Source organism: Rhinolophus ferrumequinum, chromosome 21 (genome assembly GCF_004115265.2).
Source record: "Rhinolophus ferrumequinum isolate MPI-CBG mRhiFer1 chromosome 21, mRhiFer1_v1.p, whole genome shotgun sequence".
Lineage (NCBI taxonomy): Eukaryota > Metazoa > Chordata > Mammalia > Chiroptera > Rhinolophidae > Rhinolophus > Rhinolophus ferrumequinum.
Genome location: NC_046304.1, coordinates 18,875,270 through 18,900,904, shown reverse-complemented (window position 1 = coordinate 18,900,904; position 25,635 = coordinate 18,875,270). Strand labels below are relative to the sequence as shown.

The 25,635-nt window shown below is 55.9% G+C and overlaps 2 protein-coding genes across 5 annotated transcripts in view; one reads left to right on the top strand and one right to left on the bottom strand.

Moving 5' to 3' along the window:
• FOXN1 (forkhead box N1) overlaps positions 1-15,090 on the top strand; it is a 34,023-nt gene extending 18,933 nt beyond the window's left edge. For 2 of the 4 annotated variants that reach the window (XM_033091453.1, XM_033091452.1), the window contains exons 4-11: positions 694-845; positions 1,239-1,697; positions 4,088-4,201; positions 6,016-6,146; positions 7,531-7,627; positions 11,155-11,362; positions 11,554-12,045; positions 13,623-15,090. In XM_033091453.1, the coding sequence (XP_032947344.1) occupies positions 723-845; positions 1,239-1,697; positions 4,088-4,201; positions 6,016-6,146; positions 7,531-7,627; positions 11,155-11,362; positions 11,554-12,045; positions 13,623-13,942 (1,944 nt within the window). In that variant the 5' untranslated portion in view covers positions 694-722 and the 3' untranslated portion in view covers positions 13,943-15,090. Of the gene's footprint in view, positions 1-608; positions 846-1,238; positions 1,698-4,087; positions 4,202-6,015; positions 6,147-7,530; positions 7,628-11,154; positions 11,363-11,553; positions 12,046-13,622 lie in introns of those variants that run through there. The other 2 variants (XM_033091455.1, XM_033091454.1) reach the window with 2 other exon arrangements.
• Positions 15,091-19,794: 4,704 nt separating this feature from the next.
• Positions 19,795-25,558, bottom strand: UNC119 (unc-119 lipid binding chaperone). Its single transcript, XM_033091764.1, has 5 exons — positions 25,262-25,558; positions 21,701-21,814; positions 21,092-21,194; positions 20,755-20,927; positions 19,795-20,507 (listed from the first exon to the last, which is right to left on the bottom strand). Exons 1-5 carry the CDS (start codon positions 25,485-25,487, stop codon positions 20,395-20,397), a joined length of 729 nt encoding a protein of 242 aa, XP_032947655.1. The 5' UTR covers positions 25,488-25,558; the 3' UTR covers positions 19,795-20,394.
• Between the last annotated feature and the right edge of the window lie 77 nt (positions 25,559-25,635).

Genomic DNA, 25,635 nt, shown 5'->3' with positions numbered 1-25,635 from the left:
CAGACATTCTACATCGGACCAGTGGCAGCGTCCCCAGTGCCATGCCAGAGTCACGGGTCCACCAGGCAATCAAGTCCCCAGGTGTACACGATAGCCATGCCAGCAAGGCCGAGGCCCCCACCGGTGGCACTACAGCCTCGGCCTCTGCTAAGAGCTGGTCACCTGCTGTGTGAGGGTCACTCCCACCCCAGGCCTGGGCCTAGCCCACTCTCCAGCTCCCCTTCCTCTCAGGACCACCCACTTGCTCAGCCACTGCACAGGGACTGTGTGCCACCGCCACCTAGCCCAGTCCTGCATTGAGGAGACAAGAGACAGAGGGCAAGGAGCCAGAGGCAGGGTCTTACTGGGAACCACTACTACTTCACTGCTCTGCAGCTGCAGAGTCTAGAGCTGCCAAGCCCTCCCTCTCTGAAGGGCGGTGGAGGTGGGGGGAGGCTCCTACCTGGCTCATTTTGCTCTCTCTCCACCAGTCTTCAATCTCCCTGTGTCTTACTCTCTCACACTGTTTATCTGCTTCCTTGTGTTGTTGATGTTTCTCTCAGTTTCTCTGTTTGTCTCTCTGCCTGCCTGTCTCTCTCTTGGCCATCAGACGTCTGGCTGGAGTCAGGGTCCCAACCCAGGGATGGGGTGGGAGTGGAGGTGGTGGACTTAGGGTTCGTCACCCCTCGACGCTGGTCCTCATTCTCATCGCAGCCGGCTTTCTTCGAGGCCAGGACTGGGTGATGGTGTCACTACTCCCGCCGCAATCTGACGTCACGCTGCCGGGCCCCACCATCCTGGAGGGCGAGCCCCAAGGGGACCTCATGCAGGCGTCAGGCCTCCCAGGCTCCCCTGCCCCACAAAGCGTAAGTACCTGGCACCTAGGCCAAGGCCTGAGGGCTGAACACACAGCTGGTGGACCAGTAACTCCCACCCCCCAGGGACCCTCTGGGTCTGTCTTGTCCCTTCCACCAGCAAACAAGCACCCAATGGCTCCAAGATCCAGAAGTATTCAGATATGGCCTTTGCTTATCCCTTGAGTCTGGGGCTTTCCCAGGGCAGGAATGTACATCCATTTACTGGGGGACCCCAGGTTTAAGAGCAGTATGCCCTCCCCAGACTTGGTTTCTGAGGTCAGGCTAGGCCTCCTCCATCATTTGGGGGCTCCCCAGAACTCAGCCCGAGACCCCCGTACCCAAGCACAGAGTAGCGTCCTGGTCCAGCCCCCACTCACAGGTCTCTACCCTCTGCCCACCCAGAAGCACGCCGGCTTCAGCTGCTCGTCGTTTGTGCCCGATGGCCCTTCAGAGAGGGCACCCTCACTGCCCCCACACAGCCCCAGCATTGCATCACCAGGCCCCGAGCAAGGCCACTGCCCAGCCGGCCCCGGCCCGGGTCCCTTCCGGCTGTCACCCTCAGACAAGTATCCAGCCTTCGGCTTTGAGGAGGGCCCAGCAAGCAGCCCCGGGCGCTTCCTTAAAGGCAGCCACGTGCCTTTCCACCCATACAAGCGGCATTTCCAGGAGGACATCTTCCCCGAGGCCCAGGCCGCTCTGGCCCTCGATGGACACTCTTTTAAGACTCAGGAGGTGCTGGAGGCCTTCGAGGAGATTCCTGTCGATGTGGGGGAGGCCGAGGCCTTCCTGCCTGGCTTCTCAGCAGAGGCCTGGTGCAATGGGCTCCCCTACCCCAGCCAGGAGCACAGCCCCCAAGTCCTGGTAAGTACCAGTGGTCAGTGGGCATCCCCCCCCTCTGTGCCAGCTCCCAGCAGCTCAGATAAGTCCTCTGAGATTGAACTCCCCACTTTCCCTTTCCAGACTTTTCCACTCAGTCAGCGTACATCAGGGAAGCAGCAAGCCCAGTGAGTTGGGGTCTCTTGGCTTCATTCTGGGTCTCCAGGTTATCTGGGGAAGGGATGCTGGCCTGGTCCAGCTTGGAGGGGAAAAGATGGGGGAGGCAGGTCAGGCTAAGGAAGCTGGCAGCTTCCCAGAGGCTCCTGAGTCAGGATTCCAGTGTGTGACTTCTCTCTGTTTGTTTAAGTGTAAGGATCCCCAGCCAGACCTACACGCCCATATGCAAATGTGAGAAGAAAAACACATTCCAGAGGCCAAGAGAAAGGGTTTAGGGAGGAGCCAGGGAGCACAATATTCCCCTCTCCCGCTTCCGTTTAGGGACACATTGCTGAGAGAGGGAGTAAGTCTTCCCTAAGGACCCTTCCTGACCCCATTCTTTGCCCAGAGTGGGGCTTAGGCATATTCATAGAAGTAGCCTGAAAGCACCTTGGAAGGTCAACATGTCCTTCTACTGCCATATTCACAAGCTGTGTGACCGTGGACAAGTCACTGAGCCTCTCTGAGCCTTATCCAAAAAGTATGTTTCACAGTATCGGCCTCATAGGCTTGTTGCCTCAGAAAGAGGAAAGCCAAAAAGAGCTTTGCTCCCTGCTCCCCAGCTTTGGAGGTCCCCAACGTGATGAGCACTGAGCAGGCTCAACCTGGGCTATTCCTACTCCCAAAACCTTCCAGCCCTTCTTACCTCTTGCTTTCAAACAGGCTCCCATTACATCCTGAAGCCACCCCCCACAAAAGCCTGTTTCCCAGGCTTGGAAGATAGAGAAATGGGTTGGGCACCTACCAGGTGTGGTCAAGACAAGACTTTGTTCTCGTTCTGGAGCCCTTTCATGGCTTCTCCTCAGGCCCATTGAATATGAGAGCAGCCCACGGTGAGGGCGCCAGCATATCAGCTGCTGCCTGCCCTTCCCCTCTCCCCCCTCCACTGCCCCAAATGTCTACCCAGTGACAGCCCCTGGTCACTCTGCCAGGTGATGTCTTTCAAGTGCCCCCATTTAAGCCTCACGACAGCCCTCTAAAGAGTTCCTACTATCTCCATTTTGCAGTTGGGTGAACTGAGGCTCCATAGATGTCAAGTGCCTTGTTGTCCCTTGGCCTAGAAGAGGTGAGGCTGAGATTTGAGCCCAACCCCTTACCCCCTGCACAGTGGAGAAGAGTTTGGGTCCAGAGACCCATAGCTAGCTGGTCGACAATCTAGGTGACCCGGGCATATCACTTCCCGTTCATGGGCTCAGCCCCATCATCTGCCAAATGAGAGGGTTGGACACAGTGCTCTTGGCCCTTCCAGGCCTGAGATTCTATGATTGTGGTTATCTATGCATCAGCAACCCCAGGGCACACCCAGAAAGAGCTCACAGCTGGTTTGACCCTCTGGGCCCAGATGCTGTTTCCCAAGGCCCCTCGGAACCCCAGGAAGAGGGGTCTACCTCCTCCGGGCCTTATTTTCCTTTCAGTACCTAGCTGACCACCTTTCCTGGCCCTACTCAGGGTAGAGCTCTGTACTAGGCCCTGGGGGCTTTATGTAGGGCTCACAGTTCATAGGAAGCCAGAGTCTGGTCACTACCACCATCAGCAGCTACAGGCTCCCTGTGCCAGGGTGAGACAGTGCCATGGGCTCATGCAGACCAGCAACGGGGCAGACTCCCTGAAGCAGGGAGCAAAGGCTCTGAGTTGGGGATGGACTCACCAGTACCTTCCAGAGAGTCTGCTGGAGCTTCCCTGGGCTTTGCAGAAGAGGAAGGGGCAGGGTCTGGGGGCCCCAGCTGGACCAACCTGTCTGGCCACTTCCTGTGCTCCCCTCATCATGGCTCTGAAGTGGGAATTCTGGAGCTGTGACCTTTTCCGGGGTGTCCTTTGCAGACCTATTCTGAGAGGGTGGGGGCTCAGAACCAGCAAGCAGGCCCCAGGGCCTGGCTTGATGAGTGGGGTCAGGCACTGCACCCTTGTGCCACGCCAGGGAGATCTCTGGCCCTATCTCAACCTCAGTGAAACCACTGACAAGTTTCCCCCCCTTCTCTGGACAGCCCACACTCAGCCTGTCACCTGCAATGAGGTGGGAGGTAGGGAGCACTGTCACTTCCAGCCTTAGCTCCACCACTAACTTGCTGAGTTCCCTCAGAAAATTCCCTGCCCTTCTCTCTTCTCTGTTTGTTCTCCAGGAACAAGCTTTGGGGGAGGGCATGTAGGAAGGATTAAGACACAGAAGAGAAAAAGCAAGAAAAACAAAGCCCAGCCTAGTCATCTGCTTTCTCTTCCAGCAGGGGTCAGAAGTCAAGGTCAAGCCCCCAGCTCTGGAGAGTGGTCCCGGGATGTACTGTTTCCAGCCTCCCTTGCAGCACATGTACTGTTCCTCCCAGCCCCCCTTCCACCAGGTGGGTCTGGGGCAAGCGGGCATGCTTTCCCAGGGTCTCAGGATATTACGTGGGTTTGTGGTGTGTGGGTGTGCACATGAGCGAGTTTGTGCACAACTGGGTGGGCAGGTAAGGACGGCACGGCCCTGACCCTCAGGCTGGGCCACCTGGGGTGGGGGACAGCGGTTCATGGGGAGTGAAGCAATTACCCTTCTCTAGGGTTGAGTGGGGCTTTTCTGAGACCCAGGCAGGACATGAGAGGTCTTAGAAAAGAGAATGGGACTGAGACTGGGCCAGGGCCCGGATGTGAACCAAAAATGGAGGAAGGAGGAGAGGCAGACAAAGACAAGGCAGAGAGAAAAGGAGTGTGTGGGGTGCTACAGAAGGCTGAGAGAGGCAGGGAACAATAGGCTGCCATCTGGGTCAGCCGCCATCTTAACATGGGACCTTGGCCTCAAACTTGCTTTTAGCCTAGAGAGGGTGGGACCCGGCATGGGGTAAGGGGGACTTGCCACCTGGAAGCTCCAAGTCCCCATCATCTTGGGCCCTTTCCCCCTTGCCCACCCCACTGCCCAGCCTCAGCTCCTCCCAGATGTATAGGATGCCGAGTTCTTGCCCCACAATGGCATGGGATGGAGGTTTTCAAAAAGAGATAGAAAGAAAAGAGCCCCAGAGCAGCTAAGCAGCTCCTAGGAGTCACCGGGCAAGACAGAGCAAGTGGCTGCCCAGCGCCCAGCTCCATCCACCTGCAGCCTGGCACTAAGACAAGCCCTGCCTGTGGAGCAGGTTCTATTCCCAGCCTTTGGCATTAGCCCTAATCTTGGCCCAGCCAGGGAGGCAGGCACGTGGCGGGGGGAGGTAGTCGGACTGCTTGCTTTGTGGGAAGAAAGATGGAGGGAAGCAGAGGGACACATGAGAGGTCATCCATGAGGGGTCCAGCTGGAATGGCCAAAGCCAGCCTGAGGCTCATGGTCTGACACAGGGTAGGTGTTTCCGAGGCAGGGTTGCCCATCAGGGAGTGAGCCACAGCAGGGCTAAGGGGCTACCAGACCTTAAACGGCCTCACCATGCCCAGCCTTGCTTTGATGCCCTCTGCATTCCGGCCCCCCTCCTCCAGCAAGATGGCCGCACCCAGGGCTTTATGGAGCCTGCAGAGAGGGTGACTCAGGCACTAAGTGCCTCTCGGGTGACCTGGATAAAGCACTTCAGCTTGGAGTAGATGGGGGAGTCAGAGTCTCCTTCCCCCTCCTCGCCCCCATAAAACACCATCCCTGGCACCGCAGCCACTCCCTGTGCTGTAAAATCACCTCCTACCCCCACCTGCCCACCACCATGACCGGCCCTTTCAAAGAGCCATTGAAACTCGTAAAAGGTGGCAGTGCCCAGCAAACGCCCAGGCTGGACATCCCACTTCCGGCCCAGCTGCTCCAGGAGATGCAAGGGAGGCCTGTCCAGCACGCCTGTCCGGAAGGGTGCAGAAGCCAGGGCAACCCCTCACACCTGTAGCCCAGCCAGACAACTATCCCTTAACCATGGCAACCAGAGTACCTAGAGGGCCTGAGAGAAAGGAGCTGGAGGAAGGGAGCTCTGAGGCCTGTGAGATCCTGAACTCCTGAATGTGGGTCTCCTCACAGGCCTTCAGATGTCCACACCCTCGGCCAGCCCCCTCACATAGCTATTGGAGCCCATGACAATGGGTGAAAGAGGCTAGAACCGGGAAGAGAAGAATCTAGCCTTAGCTCCCTCTCTGCATGTATATGAATGGGGGAAGGAGACACCCCTCCTTGGGAAGGCCGGTTCCCATGGCAACCACTCTGCCCCTTTGACCTCTACAGTACCCACCAGGTGGTGGCAGCTACCCTGTACCCTACCTGGGCTCCTCACACTATCCGTACCAGCGGATTGCACCCCAGGCCAGCACCGATGGGCACCAGCCTCTCTTCCCCAAACCCATCTACTCCTACAGGTATGTCTCCCAGCACCCCTGGGTGGAAGGAAGAGGAGTGAGGGACCTCTGGGGAAACTGAGGCAATGGACTCCTCATGGTATAAGGGTAATGGTGACGTGGGGTGGGGAGAGTCCCAGCCAGTGGGCTTCCAGAAGATATTGGAGAGGTGATTCCTCTGTGGGGACAGGGGATAGACTAGATCACCTCTGACCTCTCGTCTAACCCTGGGGAGCCATGCCTGTGGCTCACCCCCTTTCCACACCCTCCCTCCCCAGATACAGAGAGAAGCCCTACCCCAAAGCTCTACTGGAAATAAGTGAGGGATGAGGACTGCAGAGGCAACTCAATTATTCAGCATCTGTCAGATCCTGTGTACCTTCTCTGGGGCTAGGGTTTTAAGTGCCAGGCCAGCAGCACCCAGCCATCTGGGAGAGCTTCCATCTGAACTTTCCTTCATCCAACCAACAGTGACACTCGACCTCCTGTGTGCCAGGCTCCACATGGGGTCAGGTCATCAGTCACTGTGAGCTCAGGGGAAGGAAAAGGAATTTAGACATCAGCCAGGAGCACAGAGAAGGGTTTTATGGGAAGTAGGATGATGCGCAGAAAGGAACACGTGCAATTCTTGGAGTCTAGCAGAACTAGGTTCAAGTCTAGGCCCTGGAATTTACTAGCTGTGAAACCACACACAAGTTATTTAATCTCTCTGAGCTTCTGTTTATTTATCTGTTAAAAGACAGAAGAGAGAGAGAGAGAGAGAGAGAGAGAGAGAGAGAGAGAGAGAGAGAGAGAGAGAGAGAGAGAGAGAGAGAGAGAGAGAAGGAGGAGGTGGAGGAGAAAGGGAGGGAGGAAGAAAAAAAGAAAGGAAGGAAGGAAGGAAGGCAGGCAATATTCAGACCTTTGGAAGGATTAACTGAGAGAATATGCCTGGCACTTTGTAAAGGCTCAAGAAACCTGGATTCCCTCCCTTACTATCCAGCATCTATGCAATTGGCTGAGGGCTGATTGGTAATGACAGCTTCCATTTAATGAGTGATTTCTATGTGCTAGGCATCATCCTTAATCCTCATAACTCTGAGGTAGCTATTACTTTCTTCACTTCAAAGCTGAGGAAACTGAGGCTCAGAGAGGTTAAGGCACTCACCCAAGGTCACCAGCTAATGAGTGGCTAAGCCAGGATTGCAATCTAGATCTCTCAGATGCCACAAGACCCTCCTATAACTGTAATTCCTGACTTCAGTGGACAGTTTTGCATCCTTTCTTTCCACCTCATAGAGCCTCTCACCCATTAATTCTGCAGTAGTTTATTTCTCCTTGACGACTCCGGCTGGGGCAAGGGTGGTGAGGGGAGACACCGGGCCTGGTCAGAGTTTCAAACTCTCAGGGCTTTCTCTGCCTTCAGCATCCTCATCTTCATGGCCCTTAAGAACAGTAAAACTGGGAGCCTTCCTGTCAGCGAGATCTACAATTTTATGACGGAGCACTTCCCTTACTTCAAGGTAAGCCCCAAGATCTGCTCCCACGCCCCCACCCCCAAGTCCTGGGCAAGCCAGGCCTCTCTGGAGCCAGAGGATTCGGTTGGGAGATGGGTAAAGCATCTGAATCAAAGCCAGGAGAGGGTTTTCCCCCTACGTGCTTCTCCTTGTCTCCACTTATGAAGATTGAGTTCTGTGTGTGCAACAGAGAGCTCAAGCCATTCACCCAGAGTTACACAGCAGGCTGGAGTCAGACCTTATGCTGGTGGAAGGTGGACATGTCAGTCCTGTTAGGCTTCAAGGAGCATCCCCCTACCCCAAGTGAGGAGCGGGAGCTTGGGAAGAGACGAGAGATTGTCCTCAGCTCTGCCCCCACAATGCCGTAGGGCTGGAGGAATTTGGGTAGGAGCTGGCCAGCCAAGGTGACATGGATGCTGGGACCGCAGAACCCATTGCCTTCCAGGGAGAGATTAGGATCTGCCTCTGTGGGCGGCAGGCTCAGCGGCAGTTCTGCCAGAAAGTGGGGTATGGGCTTCATGGTCTTTGAGTGTCCCAGGGAACTGGCTGGCTCACCTGACCTTCCCATGTACATCTAGTTCCCGTCATCCACAGAACGGGCTTCTGGGAGCTCTACTGGACTCCCTCTGTACAGGTGGTCGGAAGAGGTGCCCTTCTCTCCAGATGGGCAAACACATCAGAGAGGGTGATCAATCTGCTCAAGTTCACCCAGCAGGTGGGACGAGTTGCTGGCTCCGAGCTGTTTGGTTTCACACACCACACACTTCCCTTCTCTGCATGCCCCTCAGACCCTCCAGCAGAGATCGCTTCTCCTGGGGTGGGTGCAGGGGAGATCAGAACTTGTGTGTGAGGAAGGCCTTCTCCAAGGCCTGCATCCTGCTGGATACAATCCCATCTGCTACCCAGGCAGAGGGCGGGAGCTGAGGCCCAGGTAATTCACAACTCAGCTCCACCTGCCAGCGGATGAGTCCCAGCTCCGTATCTTCCCGATTGTCCTGCCTGGGGATAGTTTGAGGCTGATATTCAAACGAGTTTTGCTGAGCTGTCATCAGATGAGGAGTGGGCAAGATGGCCAGAGTGGTCTGGCCAGGAATGGAAAAGTATGGTCACCTACCAAAGGTTCTAGAAGGGAGTGGAGGGAGGAGAGTTGTCTCTGGGATTCAAGAAGCATTACTGCCGGTACCCAGGGCTTCCCTATACCCCAGTAGGTCAGGGGACCAAACTCTCCCTAACACCTGAGTCCTTTGGGGGATCATCCACAGCTTTAAGGGGCCAGGCCAGAGAGAGGGAACTGAGGGCTCTGCCCCACTCCTCTCAGCCTTTCTTTCCTCTTTGCTAACTCCCGGCCTGGCCCCCAGCCCCTCCCTGCATCTCATCTTCCTGGCTTAATTATTTTTCCTGGGAGCCGTGTAATCCCTGTTTTATGGGGCTGAAGAGTGAAGAGGTCTAACAGCTTTTTTTTTGGTTCTAGTTGTTGTTCTTAGCAGTTGCATCACTCCCTCACTCCCAAGTTTACATTTGACTTCAGAGAGAAAGCATCTGTGAGGATGGGACGGGCCTCAGATTGTGAAGCCAGCCCTATGGGGTGACCTGGGCAGGGCCCTTAACTAGGGGACAGAGTTAGAGTCTGTGGTCTGTCACTTCCTCCTTGTGCCATCTAGGGCTAGGCCCTTTCTTCTCTGAACCTCAGTTTCCCAATCTGTAGAATGGTCAATTTGGACCAGTTGGCACATAGATTCCTTCTAATTCTGATACTTCTCCCTGATCCACCTAAGGAATTAGTTCAAAGATCCCCTGCCTCCTCTATCTCTCACTCCCCATTTGAAGGTCATTTTTCTGGGCAAGAACAGAGTGGACCCCGGGGTAGCACTCATGCCCAAGGTAGGTGAGGTGGCTATCCTGTAGCCCCATGAGTCAGGGATGTGGGACTGGGGAAGTGTCCAGCCACTGGACATAATTGCTAGTGCTGACCATCCTTCCAAACAGGAAGTGGTTGGGGTGTGGGCTGCCCTGGCATCCCAAAGTCTCAGATTTATGGGGCTATAAAAGGGTCCAATGCCCATTAACGCTGCCCATCCGGCGACACAGCCTTGATTCCTAGTAGAAACTGTCATGGGAGTTGAAGGTGAATCCCCAGCTGGCTGGTATGGAGGCTCAAGAATTCTTTCTCATGATCCTGGGAGCCTTGGGGGTGGGGGGTCATCTCAACCAGCCCCCTGCCCCAGGCCAACTGCCCTTGAGAAAGACTCCAGCAGTTCCTGCCAGCAACTTGCAGTGACGCTGGCATCAGGGCCCAGTTCTGCTGGGCGTGATTCAGCCTGGCTGCTCCCTGGGGCAAGTGAGCTGGGAGGAGGGAGTGGCCACTCCTCCTCATTAAGCAGAAACTTCAAGCTGAAAGGGAGAGGGGCCAGGGGGTGAGGGTAAAGGGGCCCCACCGGCCAGAGTGGCAGCTCTGCCCACAGTCAGCCCCTTCTGGGCCCAGGACTGTCCCAGAGCCTGGAACAAAGCTGGAGGTGGGAGAACTGGGGGTGCCTCCTGGCACCCCTGCCACCGCCTCTCACCCAACTGAGTCAGCCTAATGGTTTTTACAACCCTCCCTGGGCACAATTACTGGACTGGTGGCATGACCGGGCCTCCTAATGGGTGTTTATTCTGTTGGCACGAGCACCCCCCGCCTGAAGACTGGCCTCCCCACCAGGGCACACCCCCCGGGCACACTCATGTGAACACTCACACCCACGCACACATACAATGAGGGATACCCACACACTCCCAGAGAGACTTTCTCACACACACTCATCCTCAGAGACACACATGTCCTCACACTCAGATGAATTCACAGACTCATTCCCAGGAGACAAGACAAGTTCACACCAAGGAGACACATTTAGGGACAAATGCATGCTCATACACACAGTCTCTCGCTCTCTCTCTCTCTCTCTCTCTCTCTCTCTCACACACACACACACACACACACCAAAATCCAGATAAACACACAAATTTTTGTGCAACATGTGCACACACCCAAACACTCACCAATCTCACCCATCTTTCTTTTCTCCCACGTTTGTCCCAGCGGGGATGAGGCTGACCCAGGAGAAGAACATTTCATAGCCTCCCCCTTTTGCCCTCTCCAAAGTTGACACCAAAGACCTCAGAGCAGTGAGTTCCCTTTCCACAAAGGGCTCCAAACACAAGCCTGAAGACCCACGGGGAGTGGTCTCACTCCAGGTCGGGGAAAAGCTGGGCCTCTGTAGCACCCAGCAGCCCTCCCTTTTTGAATCACCTCAATCATCCTCTGAAGGACCAGCCAGGGATAGGGTAGGATGAAGGCAGATTTTAGGTGAAAATAACTGGTGGTCAAGTTTCCTGCCCTGCCACTGAAGGGTACCAGCGTGGGCTGGGTGCTGAGGACAAGTCCCAAAGTGGGCTGCAGTTCTGTGCAGAGAGTGCAGCTTTTCTGGAGCCAGCCCTGGCACCAGCTTTAGCTGCTTGATCCTAGCCTGAATTCTTGTCTCGCTCTGCTCTGGCAGACAGCACCTGATGGCTGGAAGAATTCCGTCCGCCATAACCTATCTCTCAACAAGTGCTTCGAGAAGGTGGAGAACAAATCAGGAAGTTCCTCTCGCAAGGGCTGCCTGTGGGCCCTCAATCCGGCCAAGATTGACAAGATGCAGGAGGAGCTGCAGAAGTGGAAGAGGAAAGACCCCATCGCTGTACGCAAGAGCATGGCCAAGCCAGGTGAGGCTGACAGGCTGTGCAAGGGACCGCCCAGGGTTCCCATGAGCCAAAAGAGAGAAGGGGGGGAAAAAAAAACCTGAACAAGGAAAATTGATGAGTGAGGAAAGGGCCCTGAGTGCGGTTCCAAGGCTGGGGAGGGTTTGTGGGGAAAGGGAGGTCTCATGGTGTCCCTCTCTCTCGGGCCTTTTCAGAAGAGCTGGACAGCCTCATTGGAGATAAGAGGGAGAAGCTGGGCACACCACTGCTGGGCTGCCCACCCCCTGGGCTGGCAGGCTCAGGCCCTGTCCGGCCCTTGGCACCTCCAATTGGGCTCTCCCAGCCACTGCACTCGATCCACCCAGTTCCGGGCCCTATTCCGGGCAAAAATCCCCTGCAGGACCTACTTGGGGGGCACGCGCCCTCCTGCTATGGGCAGACATACTCGCACCTCTCATCGGGCCTGACCCCTCCTGGACCTCCGCAGCCGTTGTTCCCACAGCCGGATGGGCATCTTGAGCTGCGGGCCCAGCCAGGCACCCCCCAGGACTCGCCTCTGCCTGCCCACACCCCACCCAGCCACAGCACCAAGCTGCTGGCTGAGCCTTCCCCAGCCAGGACCATGCATGACACCCTGCTGCCAGACGGAGACCTTGGCACTGACCTGGACGCCATCAATCCCTCTCTCACCGACTTTGACTTCCAGGGTGAGCTGGGGGTGGGGAAGGGGGGGTGGGAAAGAACTGCAGAGGTGCACCTGGCAGTGTGGGCCATTCCTCCAAGTCTCCAGGCCACAGCCTGCTAGCTGCCGGGTTTCCAGTCAACTGGACCAGAGAAGGCCGGAGCTGGCAGGGGGTGCCAAGGGGCAAAAAGGAATGCCCTTGCCCTCCTTCTGGTGCCCCTAAATATGTTCCCACTGACCCCATCATCAAATCACTCTCAGCTCTGGGTAGTCTGGAAAGGGCCTGAGGTTTCATTCCATGCTTGGTTGTCCTGATAATCCTAACATTCCCAGAAGCAGATGTATCTTCTGAGTTTATCTTTTAATGCAGAAGAAGGAAAGAGGTCTTCCCCCTAAAAGAATGTAAAGCTTCAGAGCTAGGTAGGTCCTGAAGAGATTTGGGGGCAGGAGTCCAGGGAGAGGTTCTATCCATTCTACCCCATCTTGCCTGCTCCCTCTCTGCATGTGGCCAGGCCCACCCATTCCCTTCTCAACTCCAGTGTATCCCAGGCCCTGGTACTGACCACAGGGGGTTTGGAGGAGAGTACTGACCCAGGCCTCTGACGCCCTGCGTACGCTAGGATGGGGAGCCTCCACAAGCAGGTAGAGGCAGCTGACCCTCCAAGAGCTCCCAATCTGATGAGGAGACAGTGCAGGTTTGGGGAAGCTATTGCAAGAAACGCAGCTAGCTCCTTGCTGCCGTCCAGAAGTGGGAAGCAAGGCTCAACAGCCTCAGAGGAAGAGACAGACATGTGGGCTACGATGAACGTTTACTAACTATCAGGCAGCATGCTGGGCGCTTTACGTGTGCTCCCTCATATGGGCCTATGGGATAGGAGAGATTATTAAACCCATCTCACAGAAGCGCAGAGGTTAAGTAACTTACTCGAGGTCACTTAGCTAGAAAGAGAGAGAGTTGGGATTGGAACTCAGGCAGCCAAGTTCAATCAGTGTTTAGTCTGGCCTCCTTCTTCCATATCCTGTAGCCCTGATACCCGGGGCAAGCACCGGGTCCTGGCCTGCCATGATGCAGGTCACATGACACAAAGAGGAGGATCAGGTGGCAGCCCTATTTGCTCCTCAGCATACGGTGTGCTTCCTGGCTCTGCTCCTGTCCCTTGGGCCCTGCAATGGAGGAGGCCCAGGGAGCCAAGCCCCACCACCTTATGGGGTCCTGCAGTGCACTGTTGGAAGATCTGTGGCCTGGGCTGCAGATCCACCTTCTTTGGGAGCCTGAGCAACAGCCAGGATGAAGAATTCCTGGGGCTCCCTCCCCAGGCATTTGCATCAAACCTTCCAACAGGCAGCTTTCAAATCCTCAACCCTCCGCAACCCCCAAAAAGAGCCACAGAGGTCATCTGGGCTATGGCTTTCAGACCACACATGGGAGGAGGAATCAGAAAGGTTCAGCAACTGCCTGGGGTCACACAGCTAGTGCCAGGGTCTGTTCCCCCGTCAGTGTTACCCCAATGCTGCTCTATTTAGCACATGAGAGCCATGGGTAGGGGGACAGAGAGGGCCCTTTTGGTACCTCTCATGACAGCTGTTCTCTCCCCCAACTAGGAAACCTGTGGGAACAGCTGAAGGATGACAGCTTGGCCCTCGACCCCTTGGTACTGGTGACCTCGTCCCCGACATCATCTCCAATGCCACCAGCCCCCCCACCACCGCACTGCTTCCACCCTGGGACCTGTCTGGCAGAGACAGGCAATGGGTCAGGCAACTTGGCACCACCAAGCAGCGGGGCCTCAGGGGCACTGGGTGACCTGCACCTCACTACCCTCTACTCAGCCTTCATGGAGCTGGAGCCCACGCCCCCCACGGCCCCTGCTGGCCCCTCCGTGTACCTCAGCCCCAGCTCCAAGCCCATGGCCCTAGCATGAGCTGTGCCCAGCAGAAGCTCCAGCCTTTGCCTGGCCTGGGAGTCCCAGCGGGCCGCCCATGTTGGGCTCACTTCAAAGGTCAAAGAAGGAAAACACTCCCTGTCCCCTAGGGCACTGAAGCCGACTTGTTTGTTAGCTGGCAGCTGGGGGTGGAGAAGATACCACCCAGGATGCTGCCCTTCACAATTTCTGCTGCCTGGTGGGCCAGCTCCTCACTCAGAGCCCCTGAAGAACAAGTGTCCAGGCAAGAAGAAAACAACTCTCCCTAGCTCACACTCATCCACACTCAAGCCTTCACGCACGTGTGCATGCACACAGTTATTCAGACATACACCCACCCCCATACTTTATACCCAGAGGAATCAGAGCTACGTCACAACGCCTGGCTTCATTTCTGGGGCAGCTGAGGGCTTTGGGTACCAAAAGCTCAGGGCCCCCATGCCAGGTCCAAGAATACCCCGCACGCTATTCTGACGTCCACATTCTCATGATCTTCCCCAAAAGTCCCTGTATTTATTCTCCCATCTTCATCCCAGTAGCCCATCAAGGAGGAGGAGATATGGAGCCTCTCCCCAAGTTGTCTGGGGACTCCCCAGGGGGCTGCTTTAGCAGCACCAACTCTGCCAGGCTCTTCCCGTCCTCAGCCTATGCTCTGTCTAGCCTTCCCCAGAGTGACACACAGGAGGGGCAGCGTCCACCCCAGGACCAAACTGAGCCCAATTCCAGCACAAAGTGTTTGGAAAAGCCCCTGCCCTTGGAAACTTGAAAGTGAACTCTTCTCCCAGCCCTGGGTGCAGGAAGGGCCCCTCGAGGTCACAACAGTCTCACTCTTTCTCTATAAGAAGTTCGTGTAGTTTAGGCTCCAGCTTACTAGTTACTTCCAACGGTCTCAGGCAGCCTGGGCATTGAGGGAAGGGAAGCCTGGTACAGGCTGGTGGGGGAGCACCCATGTCCCCTCTCTGCTTGGCAGACCTGGGATGCCCTTGGAGCTGGGGGTTGTGGCCCAGTTGCCTGCCATGCCCTACCTGAGAGCCCAACCCCCACCAAGTGGGAGCCTCAGCCTCCCCTGGGCCTGGGTGACAAGAACCCCCAGAAGTTGGCCCCAGGCTCAGATGAGGCACAAGCAGATCCCAAGATGGCCTGCCATTGTCCCCTGTCCTGGAACAATAAAGCAAGTGCCTTGTGGTCTGGGCTACCTAGTCTCCTGTCTGGATCTTCCCTCCCTGGGCAGAAAGGTCAGTTGGTGACTGTAAATGCCCTGGCTCTGTGACTCCAGCCACCCTCACCCAATTCTGTGAAGCTTCCAAATCCAAAGAATGAAGCATATAGGAGGCCATCCTGACCAGCCCGGGAGGATGACCAGCCCGGGGCTTCTTCCCAGGAGAACTTCCAAAGTGATTCCAGGAAGTAGCTGCCCTGCCCAGAGGAGGACACAGGATGCCTTCCCCCACACCCCTTCCTACTGAGGTCCACTCCCTCCCTCCTCACACATGTCACCTTCTCACACGAAATGGGGTCACTTCCCTGTCCAAGATCTGCCTTCCCGACCCTCATCTTCCCCTGGCTGGGGCTCTGGTTTCCACAAATGACATGAATGGAGCATAGCCTGGTGCTGTGTGCACTGCTGGCCCAGGACAGCAGTCTCTGGAGGGTCAGGGGCTTACTCGGTCCCACTTCTGACTCACCTCCCAGATACCACCTCCGGGTAGGCTGTTGTCACCGAGGGGCAGCCCCACACTCTGCCTGAACAGGAATGAGGAAGGTGTGGAGCCAAATGCACACACATGAGCCTCAAGTCTCAGAACAGCCACAGGTGGAGCCTCTGCTCAGAAAGTCCTTCCAGGGGCCAGGGCTGGGGGCTGGCCAACATCATCGGCCTGCCTCAGAGGACAACTCTGCAGAAGACCTCATAATAAAACCCCACCCTACGTTAGCACCCTTCCTCTCAGAGGCTCTAAGACTGGGTCCAGGGCTAGCGGGATTGGGGGGCGGGGTGGAGAGGGGTGAAGGCATGGCCAGACAGTGTCCCCAAGAAGAAGACCCACCCGCCCCAGCCCAGCCCTGGCTGTGTAGGAAAGGGAGTTAAGACTCAATGTCAATCCCACAGGTGATTTTCACCCCAGTTCTAACCAACTCCCAGCCTGGGTCTTGATGCCCAAGCCCCCAAGAATAGGGCAAGTACTTCATGGGACCCACTTCCTTGCCTCAGACGCTTGGACCCTCATGGTCCACACAAACCTACTCTATACCTCCAGCCTAGGCAGTGAGCTGAGAACACCTCTGTCCCACGCGCCCACTCAGCATACCTATGAGTGAGCCGGCCCCCACGCAACTAAGACAGGTAGCAAACAGGGCATGAAGTCTCATTTTAGTTTGTAACCAGGCTGGCCCTTAGACTTTCAAAACTAGGCGACAGCTGCTCTCTGAACTGAGCCCCACACTTCCGCTCATGTGCTGCCCCCTGCTGGCAACGTCACGCCAAGCGTTCAACCACCATTTTAGGGTGAACAAGTCTGAGTGGATGCAGGGTGTAGTAGTCCCCTATTTGGGGGAAATTATCAGGTTCAGGGGCTCTACACCTGAGGGTTCTAAAACTGGTTAGAATTCATGGATCCATGAACTTGGAGGAAGAAATCACACCTGTATTTTCATTTATCTCTCCTTCAAACTTAGCATTTCCCTAGATAATGAACGTCAGCTACAAATCACAATAGCTTTAACAGAATCTGGGATTTTGCAATTAGATAATCACAGATTAGAAATCACACGTTTCATATTACATTACAGGTATTGCGGGAGAGATATAGTTTTTTGTCTAGACATAGTTTTTAATACATAAAATATGTAGGATTACGACACATCTTATGTATATAAAAACCTTATTGTCAGACAATAACAAAGGGGTCCATGACACACAAGAAAGTTAAGCACCCTTGTTTTTGATGGTGGTGGGGGGGAAGTGGACGGTGGTGGGGGAGGGGCCAGGCTAGGGAGGAAGGCACCGAGGGCTTGAGACAGCAGCTCTTTACCAGCTGGAAGGGAAGCATCTCAGTATTTTAAAACAAGTTTGGCAGTCCCAAAGTGCACCCTGCAGGCCAGCCCAGGTAGGTATGAGTGGTGGGTGTGTCTCCCTGTAGTATTTGGGCTTTTCTGCTCAACCCAGGAGTAGGGTCCTCATATAGAGTCCCCGAGGAGTCAAGGCAAAATTATCTGGCTGACTTGAGAGAGACAGATTCTGAGGCCCAGATCCAGCAAGGTCTAGCTCAGCCTTCAAGGTCAACAGCTCAGCACAATCAGAGCCGGGACTAGCCTCACCCCACCCTGTCTCCTTCCTCCTTCTACTGCCCAGGGATTCCCTAGATTCCTAGGGAAAGTGCCAGGGACCAAATGCAGCAAGTTGAACCAATAGCAAGAGGACCAGTGCAGGAGACAGGAAGACTTCAAAGAAAGCAGGGAGCCAAGGAACACAGGCATCTCTGTGTGAGTGCCAACCTGGTACTTGCTCCAGGGATAAAGACCTCAGCAGAGACCTCCCTCCCTGCCTGAAGGTGGAAGTGCAACAGGCCCAATGCAAAAGCTCAACCCCATTTGACTGAGCAGGCGCAGTGAGGACTGTTATCAGGTGGTAGGGGAGGGTCCTCTTCCTGACACCTGTGTAGGCCTAAAAGGCCCTCTTGTTCCCTACAGCTTCCCTTCTAACCTTATAAACAGCACCTCCAACTCCAAATACTTCTACACTTAAACAGCGTCACCTGCAAAACAACACTCCATGCCCCTTCTTCACCTTTGTGGCCATTCCCGACCACATGCTTCCTGGTGAAACTCTTTCCTCCCTGATTTAGGGTGAACATAGCCTGCTCTAAAACAGGCTCCTGCGCCCACCTCTCTCTCTGGCTGCTCCTCCTGTCTCCATGACTGGTTCCTCTCCCTCTGCCCTACTCTCAAAAGCTCCCTGGCCTTCCCTAGGGTTATAAGCTCTCACTCAGTGACCCTCAATTGGGGGTGTAGACTATTAGCAATGAGTGCCCCATTAATTGGAGGACATCTGGCATTTCTGCGCCCTGCTCACTAAACACCAGTAGTGCCAGCTGGGGATCCCATAATCTCAGCCACAGTCCCAGCTTCAGCTATCACCCTGTGACGATGACATGCAGGCATCACCTCCCCTTCCAAGTCAGGGCCCCAATTTCCCGTCTCTTTCGGATCACCTCCTTTAGGATGTCTGTAGCACACCACAGCACGTCCCCACTTGAAGTCATCACCTCCTACTCGCCCCCACACGAATCCAACCTGGCTTTCCAAGCCCAGTGACAACACTCTTATCCACCCCACCCTCAGGTCACAAACTGGGGATTCAGCCTCAGCTCCTCCTGTCTCCAAGGCCCTTGTCCAATCAGCCTCCGGTCCTGGAGATTTTGCCTCTTAAAAATCTCAACTTCATCTATTTCTCCCCATCTCCACGGCTATTGACCTAATTCAGGTTGCTTTCATCTCTCACCGGAATTGCTGCAGCACCCTCCTCGGCATCCCCGTCTGCCTCTGGTATGACAGAGCATGGACTGTGGAGTCAGACTGCCCGGATTCAAATCCTGACACTGCCACTTAATAACTGCAACACTGGTGAGGCAAATTAACCTCTCCGCGCCTGCATTTTCGACAAAATGAGCATAACAGTGCCTTCCTCAGAAACGATTGTGAACATTCTGTTAACACATATAAAGCACCCACCCGTGGGCCTGGCACTCGATATATATTGGCTCTTATTACTAACGTCTCACTCTTTCCAAACCACCCTTCACTCTGCAGCCAGAGATAATCTGACTAGGTCATCCTCCTCAGGGGGCCCCCAGCTTCCTCAGAAGCCCCAACACCTGAACAAGGCTTCACAGATGTCTTCCTTTCACACTGTAAATATTCGCTCTTGAATACACCTAAAATCTTGCCTCCTTTGCTTTACGCTGTACCCTGTGCAGAAATGCTCTCTCCCCATCTCTTCCTGTCAGTTGGCCAAAGTTCTCAAGCATCTGTTCCAACGCTGCCTCCTCCAACCACCCTCCCCAGAACCCTCCAAGCAGGTGGCTCTTGCTCCCCCGTATGCCCAGTCCATCTTATTCTAGGAGCAGGTATTTGTTCCCTGTGTCTTGCTCATTTTAAAATTCCCAGCGTTCAGCCCAGGTACTGGCCCCCAGCAAGGGCTCCCCAGAGCCCAGCTGAATTCCAGTGCTTCTAGGCTCTTAGGGGTTCAATTTAACTCATCAGTCCAGAGGGGATCGGCACCAGGTGTGTTCGACTTAGTGCCTGTAGGGTGTGAACCCTGAAGTACATGCACCACCTGCCTCAGTGCCTGAATTTCCTCCTGAAGGAAATGAAGACCTCCGCTGGGTCTGGGGTAGGGCTGGGGCAGTATTATATGCAGGGTGGCCAGGCCAGGGGGTGCCCCAAGGCAGCTGAGAGCAAGAGGGCTCTAGGCCTTAGCCATAGCCCTGTCCACTTTCTCTCTCTGATAAAGGCTAAAAGCATAACCTAGTGGTCCTAGTACCCTCAGCGGGTCAGAGAAGGTAGGGTAAAGAATAAGACCATCTCCCACACTTTCCCTCACACTCGAGTTGGGGCCCTTGTCCCAGCCTCTGTCCTGTCAGGGTGGGTTATGACTTTGGGCCAAAGCTTCCCCTCTCAGGGCCTGGCTCTTCTTTATCAAAGGAAAATCCCTTTCCAGCTACAACATGTACTAAAGGGTGACTCTAGGTGCCAAGAGAATTAGGGCAAAAGAGGACTTAAGAATCATATTCTTGCCTGATCCCCACTCGCCCCAACACACACACACACACACACACGCTGGTCCACAACCAGAAAACAGAAAAGGAGAAAGAGTTTATTGAAAATTATATACAGCTGGTCCAGCCCCGACCACAGGTAGCAATCTGGGCTGGTCCCTCCCACACCCCAGGCAGTATCTTGGCCACTGATGGTGGAGGCTTGGGCTGAGGCCAAGGCCCAAACTCCCTTGGGAAACTTGGCAGCCAGACCCCACCACAGATCTTCGTCTGTGAATTAACAAAGCTAAATGGCCTGTCGGTGGTGGGCAGGGGACAAGGAATGGGTCCCTGCCCCAACCTAGTCAACGCCTGGATAGGAAAACACTATTCGGAAACTTGGGCCTAAGAGGCCCGGCTAGGCTGTCCGGAAGACCTGGCTACTCCTCTCACAGGAGGCCTTCCTGGACGTGGAGGCAAACAGCCCCCCTGTCACCCTACCCCACCCTACGTGCCAGGCTCCATGAGCTTCATGGACTTGGACTGGGGACATCAGGTGCCCTCCCTCCAAACACTGACTCAGGGTTCAGGGCTCCTGAAACACTCCCCAGGCAGAAGACCGGGGGCTGAGAGGTGAGTACTGGGGAAGTCACAGCTGAGGACCCAGGATCCTCCTGGGGTAGGGGGTGGTTTGAGGAGTCAGGGCGTCCCACTGTAGGAATAGTCTGCTTTGTTGTGCATCACCAGCCGGTCATCCACGAAGTAGAAGCTGTCAGACTGTGTCTCATATGGGTGACGGATCATCTCGTTGACTGCAAGAGAGGCCCAGCCAGTGGGGGCAAAGGTCAGGGGCCTGAACGAGGCCCCTGCAGGGCCGTCAGGACTGTGGACAGGGACAAGCGGAAAAACCTCAGAGCTCCCCCAGCTTCTTTGAGCCTGAGTCTCCCTATAGGAGACCTGTGAATGGTGGCCAGACACCAGGGACCCAGGGAGGGAAGAAAGGAGGGGGGTTAGACCCACACTCTGAGTCCCCTTGCCCGCACGGCCCTGCCCACTCACTCAGCTCCTCAGAGAGAGGGGGGAAGTCGTAGATGTGCTCGCAGGTGTTCTTGCTGCTGGGGATGCAGAAGCCAAAGTGGAAGTCAAAGCTTTTGAGCAGCTGGTTGCGGAAGTAGTGCCTCTCGATCATGCGGAAGTTGTTGACAGGCTTGTCTCCCACTGTGAACTCCACCCTGAGTGAGAGAAGGGGGCAGGGCTGAGCTCAGCCTTGAAGTCAAGGAGCCAGGCTCAGGACAGCCAGGCTGAGGCTCTGGGAGGCTCAGTAGGACTCAGGAAGGGGTCACTCCCACCTTCACCCTCACCCCCAGCCCTCGCCCCCCCTGGCCCAGTGACTCACGTGGCTCCCACCTGCCTCAGGCGGAGGAAGGCAGGCGTGAACTGGTAGCGGACAAAGCGCCCAGCATTGGGGTCCAGGTCCCGCCGGTTGATGGGCAACCGCTCTGTAATGTACCCCAGCTGGGGCTCAGTGGGCTTCGGACGGGGGTCCATGCCCACCCAGGGTTTCACCCCAAGGACCCCATCTCGCAGATTTTTAAAAAAACTCCCAGGAGATTCTGATGCACATTGAGGCTTCAGACTTTTGGCTGAATGGTTCCACCTGGGGGGGTTCTCGGTCAGCCGGTCAAAAATTCCAACTGAGATTCCCAGGGCCACGGGAGAAACAGAGGCCTGGGGCCTCCAGGACTGCAGTTCCCAGGGGGGCCTGCAGAGGTCAAGCTAGAGACTGAAGAGACGGGACTATCCTAAAATGTCCAATTCCAGAAAAATATGGGAAGAAAAAGGTGGTTGAGCCCCAGGCAGAGGCACCCCTCATGCCTGGCAACTCCTGGGAATGCTGGGGTCCAACCCACAGGTCTACTGACTCCTCTGCAGCCTTAGGAGTCCCTGGGCAGCCAACTTCACAGCTCTCACCCACCCCCTGTCAATGGCCCACCTGGCCACTCACCTGAGGCTGGAGGCTTTTTGATTTCAAAGAGGACAGTGCCTGAATCCATATCCCGAATCTTGAACCTGACGAAGTCAATCTTGTAGATATTCTCCTCGGGGGAGCACAGGTAGTCTAGGGGAGACAGGGGGCTGCTGCCAGCTCAGCTTTTGTGGGACTCTGGACTAGCTACTACTTTCTCAGATCCCTAAGGTCACTGCCTTCCGGAAAGAATTGAGCTCCTGCCCTGGGGGAACTCCCCACAGTGTGGGGGAGACAGCTCTGTCCCTGAGATCTAATGGGGAAGGAAACAGCTACACCTAGTGGCCTCTGGGGTCAGGGCGGGGCAGGATGGAGAAGGGTGAAGGAGAAGGCCACCTCCCCCACATTTTCCCTCCTACCCTGGAGTGGAGGCCGTTATTCCAGCCTCTGCTTTGCCAGTGCTGGCTTGGTGACTTTGAGCCAAATAGGTCTCAATATAATAGGGAGCCCCCAGCATGAGAGGGAAGATACAGCCCTGCCTTTGGAAACCTCAGTCTAAAAGGGGTGAGTGACACAGTTCAGCCTAAGGAGACACAGTCCTTATCTGAAGGATACCCCCACCCTACCACATAGCAGCCCCTGCTGCTACCTCTAGGTATGTCAGGCAAGGATGTTCCCTGACCTGGGTAGCGCTGGAGCAGATGAACTCCACCTTCCCTGGTCTTTCTCAACCCTGTTCTTCCCCCTTCCCCACGAGTCGCCTCCTCTCCCCATAAGCAGCTTATACAAGCTCAGCTCCCTTAAGCCGCTTAGCCAAAGCTCTGCTGACTCAAGCCCAGAGCCTGGAATATTGGGGGAAGGGGGCCACCTTTGTTCCCATCCCGTTGATCTCCAAATGGGAGGAAGTCTTAGCAAATAGAGGGAACCCCTTGAAAGGTCATCTACCCAGCCTTGGCTCTGAGCCACTCCCAGAGAGAATATGTACAGGGAGGACAGGAAGAGGGTGTGGCAGGTGCAACAGGGGGTGTGCATAGGGGTATCTGGGAGTCCTCAGTGCCCAGAAGGGGAACCGGGAACAGTGGTGAACCCCACCTGAGGAAGCCCAGGAATATGAGGGCCTGAGCCAACCCTCACTGCTTTTGTAGCAGCAACTGCAAGTGGTCACGGAGGCCCTGGCAACAAATAGGAAGGAGCAGAGAGAGGCAGTGAGGGGCTCTGGTGCTGTCAGCCTGCACAGCTTCACATCCTCCCCATAGAGGCCCGGAAATCACCCTCCAGGCCCCTAAGCCACCTCCTATTCCTCTGGGGCAGGAAGAGGAAGTAAATGTAAAGTCATTCTCTCTTCCCCAAGCCCGGGGCAACCCCCTCCAGGAAGGCCTCCAGGCAGCCACCTAGCACCCTGGGGTCCAGCAGGGATGACATAGCGCTTGGGGAGAGGCCTGAGCCCTGGAGGGTCCACCACAGCCCATGGTAGGGAGAGGGCAGTAGGAACGGAAGCGGACAGCCCCTACTTCACCCTTATTTTCACAGAAAGTAAACACCAGTCCAAAGATGTAGAAAGAAGGTGCAGGGCACAGGGAAAGGAGGTGGCAGAACCGGGGGCAGGATCCCAGCTCCCTGTAAAGCCCCCCTCCCTCCAGTCTCCAACTTTTGGAGCTTCTCTCATTTGGAAACAACTTCTCGCAGTCTGACCTCAGTCTCTTCTGCTGCAAACTCAACCTATCAATCCCTCTGTCCTTAGAGGGAGTGAGGAATGGGGGATGCCAACGGCTCAGGACACCACAGCCACTCCCTCCCTTCTGCCAGGGAAGGACAAGGCCTGGAACCCAGGGGCAGTAGCCAAGGGCTCAGAATACAACTGCTCCCTTCCCCTCTGCCACAAATAGCTTCCAAAGCAGGATTCATGGTCCAGTAATCCAGGAGAAGCAAACCTCAGACCTATGTGATTAGGGTCAGAAGAGACCAAGAGGTGCCAGGGTGGAAAGCTCTGGCACCCTGTTCTCAATTTCTACAGAGGAAAGGGCTCCTATGAAACCCCTTCCCCTATTCACCACCCACAGATATCCATCTTTAAGGGTTATGAATTTCCTCCAAATTAGGAAATATATGGTGGTATGTCGGCTAGAACTCCCCATATTTGCAAAATAACCTCTAAAGTGACCTAGGACCTGGATAGGTTGTCCTAACCCCCAGATATCCTATAAGGAAGTTCTGCCCCAGAGCTAACCTGAATCCTAAATGCTGCTGTTGACAATTACAGCCTAACTGGCACCAACATTAGACTGGTCCAGGCCCCCTCCCCCTACCCGTGTCTGCTTGGGCAAGGCAGCTCAACACTCTGGGGGCCCAGCCAAGAATGGCGGCTGCCTAGCTCAGAGAGGAGGGAGAAGTTGGTCCCCCAGAGACCCAGATGTACAGGCCTAGCCCTGCCATCATGGTCCCTTCCATGGTTCTGTCTGGCAGCCCTGGGCTCTGCTGCTCTTGCAGCTCCAGAGCTCAAGTCTACTCTAGCACCCCCACCCCCACAGAGAGGCCCCAAGAGTTGCTCTCACAGAGGGAGCCAGGACAGGGTCACTGATGAATGAGGCCAAGGTAGAGAGCCACTGCCTCTCCAAATGCTTTCTGTTCTTTGAGGCTCAGCCACCACCTCTGCCATGAGGCTTCCCAGTCCTTGTTCCCTGACGATGCTGACCGCCTCTCCTGCCCTGAATGCCCAGTTGTCTGCTTCCAGGCAGCAGCCATGAACAGTCCTGTGGGGCCTTCAGTATTACTCATAAAAGAGCCCTATTTACAGAGCATGCACAGCATGCCAGGCACTGTGCAATAATCAGAATTTATTTTCACAGTAGCTCTATAAGGTAGGTGTCATTATCCCCATTTTACAGATGAACATGTTCAGAGAGGTGAAGTAACTTGCCCAAGGTCACACAGCTAATTACATGGCAAAGCTGGGACTTCAACCCAGGCAGTCCAGCTCAGAAACTCAACCACAGTGGAGACCTTCTAGGCCTCCTGGAAGGGGACAGGCCCTAGTCCAGGCTAAGGCGGGCATTAACCCACTCCCTTGAGAGGGCCCAGAGCCAACTCAATGAAGATTCCTGCTCAGGTCCTTTCTTGGGGAGGGAGATGGCCCCAAACTTCCTGGGGGATCCAGGGTGAGGGCATTAACGGTCAGAGAGACCTAAGGGTTTTAATGTAACTCAGCCTCCTCCTAGCCTCCAGGGTGGGGAATGGGGACAGACTGCACTCAGCGCCCCTCCTCGTTACTGCAGAGAAAGGCCTCAAAGGGCTCTGAAAACTCCATGGGGAAAGGGTCACAGTTGCAGCTGCTGCCCCACCTCCACCACGAGAAAGAGGGATGGACTCCTCAAAAATGAGCGGGGTGGAAATAAATCACTAAAGGAGGGGCACAGGAGATCGGGGGAAGAGGGGACATGGAGATCTCAGGCTTGGAGGCAAGAGGGTAGGGGACACAGACGAGGGTACCCCGGTGGGGGAGGGGAGGCAGGGGGAGGGCGGGAAGGGGGGCGGGGGCCGGGGCTTCGCGCGCCGCGCCGGCCCCCTCCTTCCCGCGGGCGGCGCTCCCTCGCCGGTGCTCACCGCCGGTGATCCGCTGCAGCCCTAGCACGTCCTCCGGCCCGATCGTCTGCTTCCTCTGCAGCGGCCCCAGCCTGGGCCCCGGGCCTGCCTCCGGTTCTGACTCGGACCCGGATTCGGATTCCGCCTGCGGCCGCGGGTCGGGCTTGGGCTCCACGCTCAGGCCCGAGGCCCCCGGAGTGGGCTCCGCCCCCGTCCCGGACCCGCCGCCGCCCTTCTTCACCTTCATGGCCTCGCGGGGCCGCGGCTCGCCTGCTGCCGCCGCCGCTGCCTGCGCCGGCTGGAGCGGAGAAGGGGGAGCGTCCGCAGCCCCACCCCCGGCCGGAGCCCCAGGTACCGCCCCGCCCCGCCCCTGGCCCCGCCCACCGCCAGCCCAC

Coding starts and splice junctions, on each gene's coding strand:
- UNC119 (XM_033091764.1), bottom strand. CDS start 25,487: ATGAAGGTGAAGAAGGGCGGCGGCGGGTCCGGGACGGGGGCGGAGCCC. Junction 21,815..25,261: donor GCTGCAGCGGATCACCGGCG/GTGAGCACCGGC, acceptor TGTCTCCCCTAG/ACTACCTGTGCTCCCCCGAG. Junction 20,928..21,091: donor CTGAGGCAGGTGGGAGCCAC/GTGAGTCACTGG, acceptor TCTCTCACTCAG/GGTGGAGTTCACAGTGGGAG.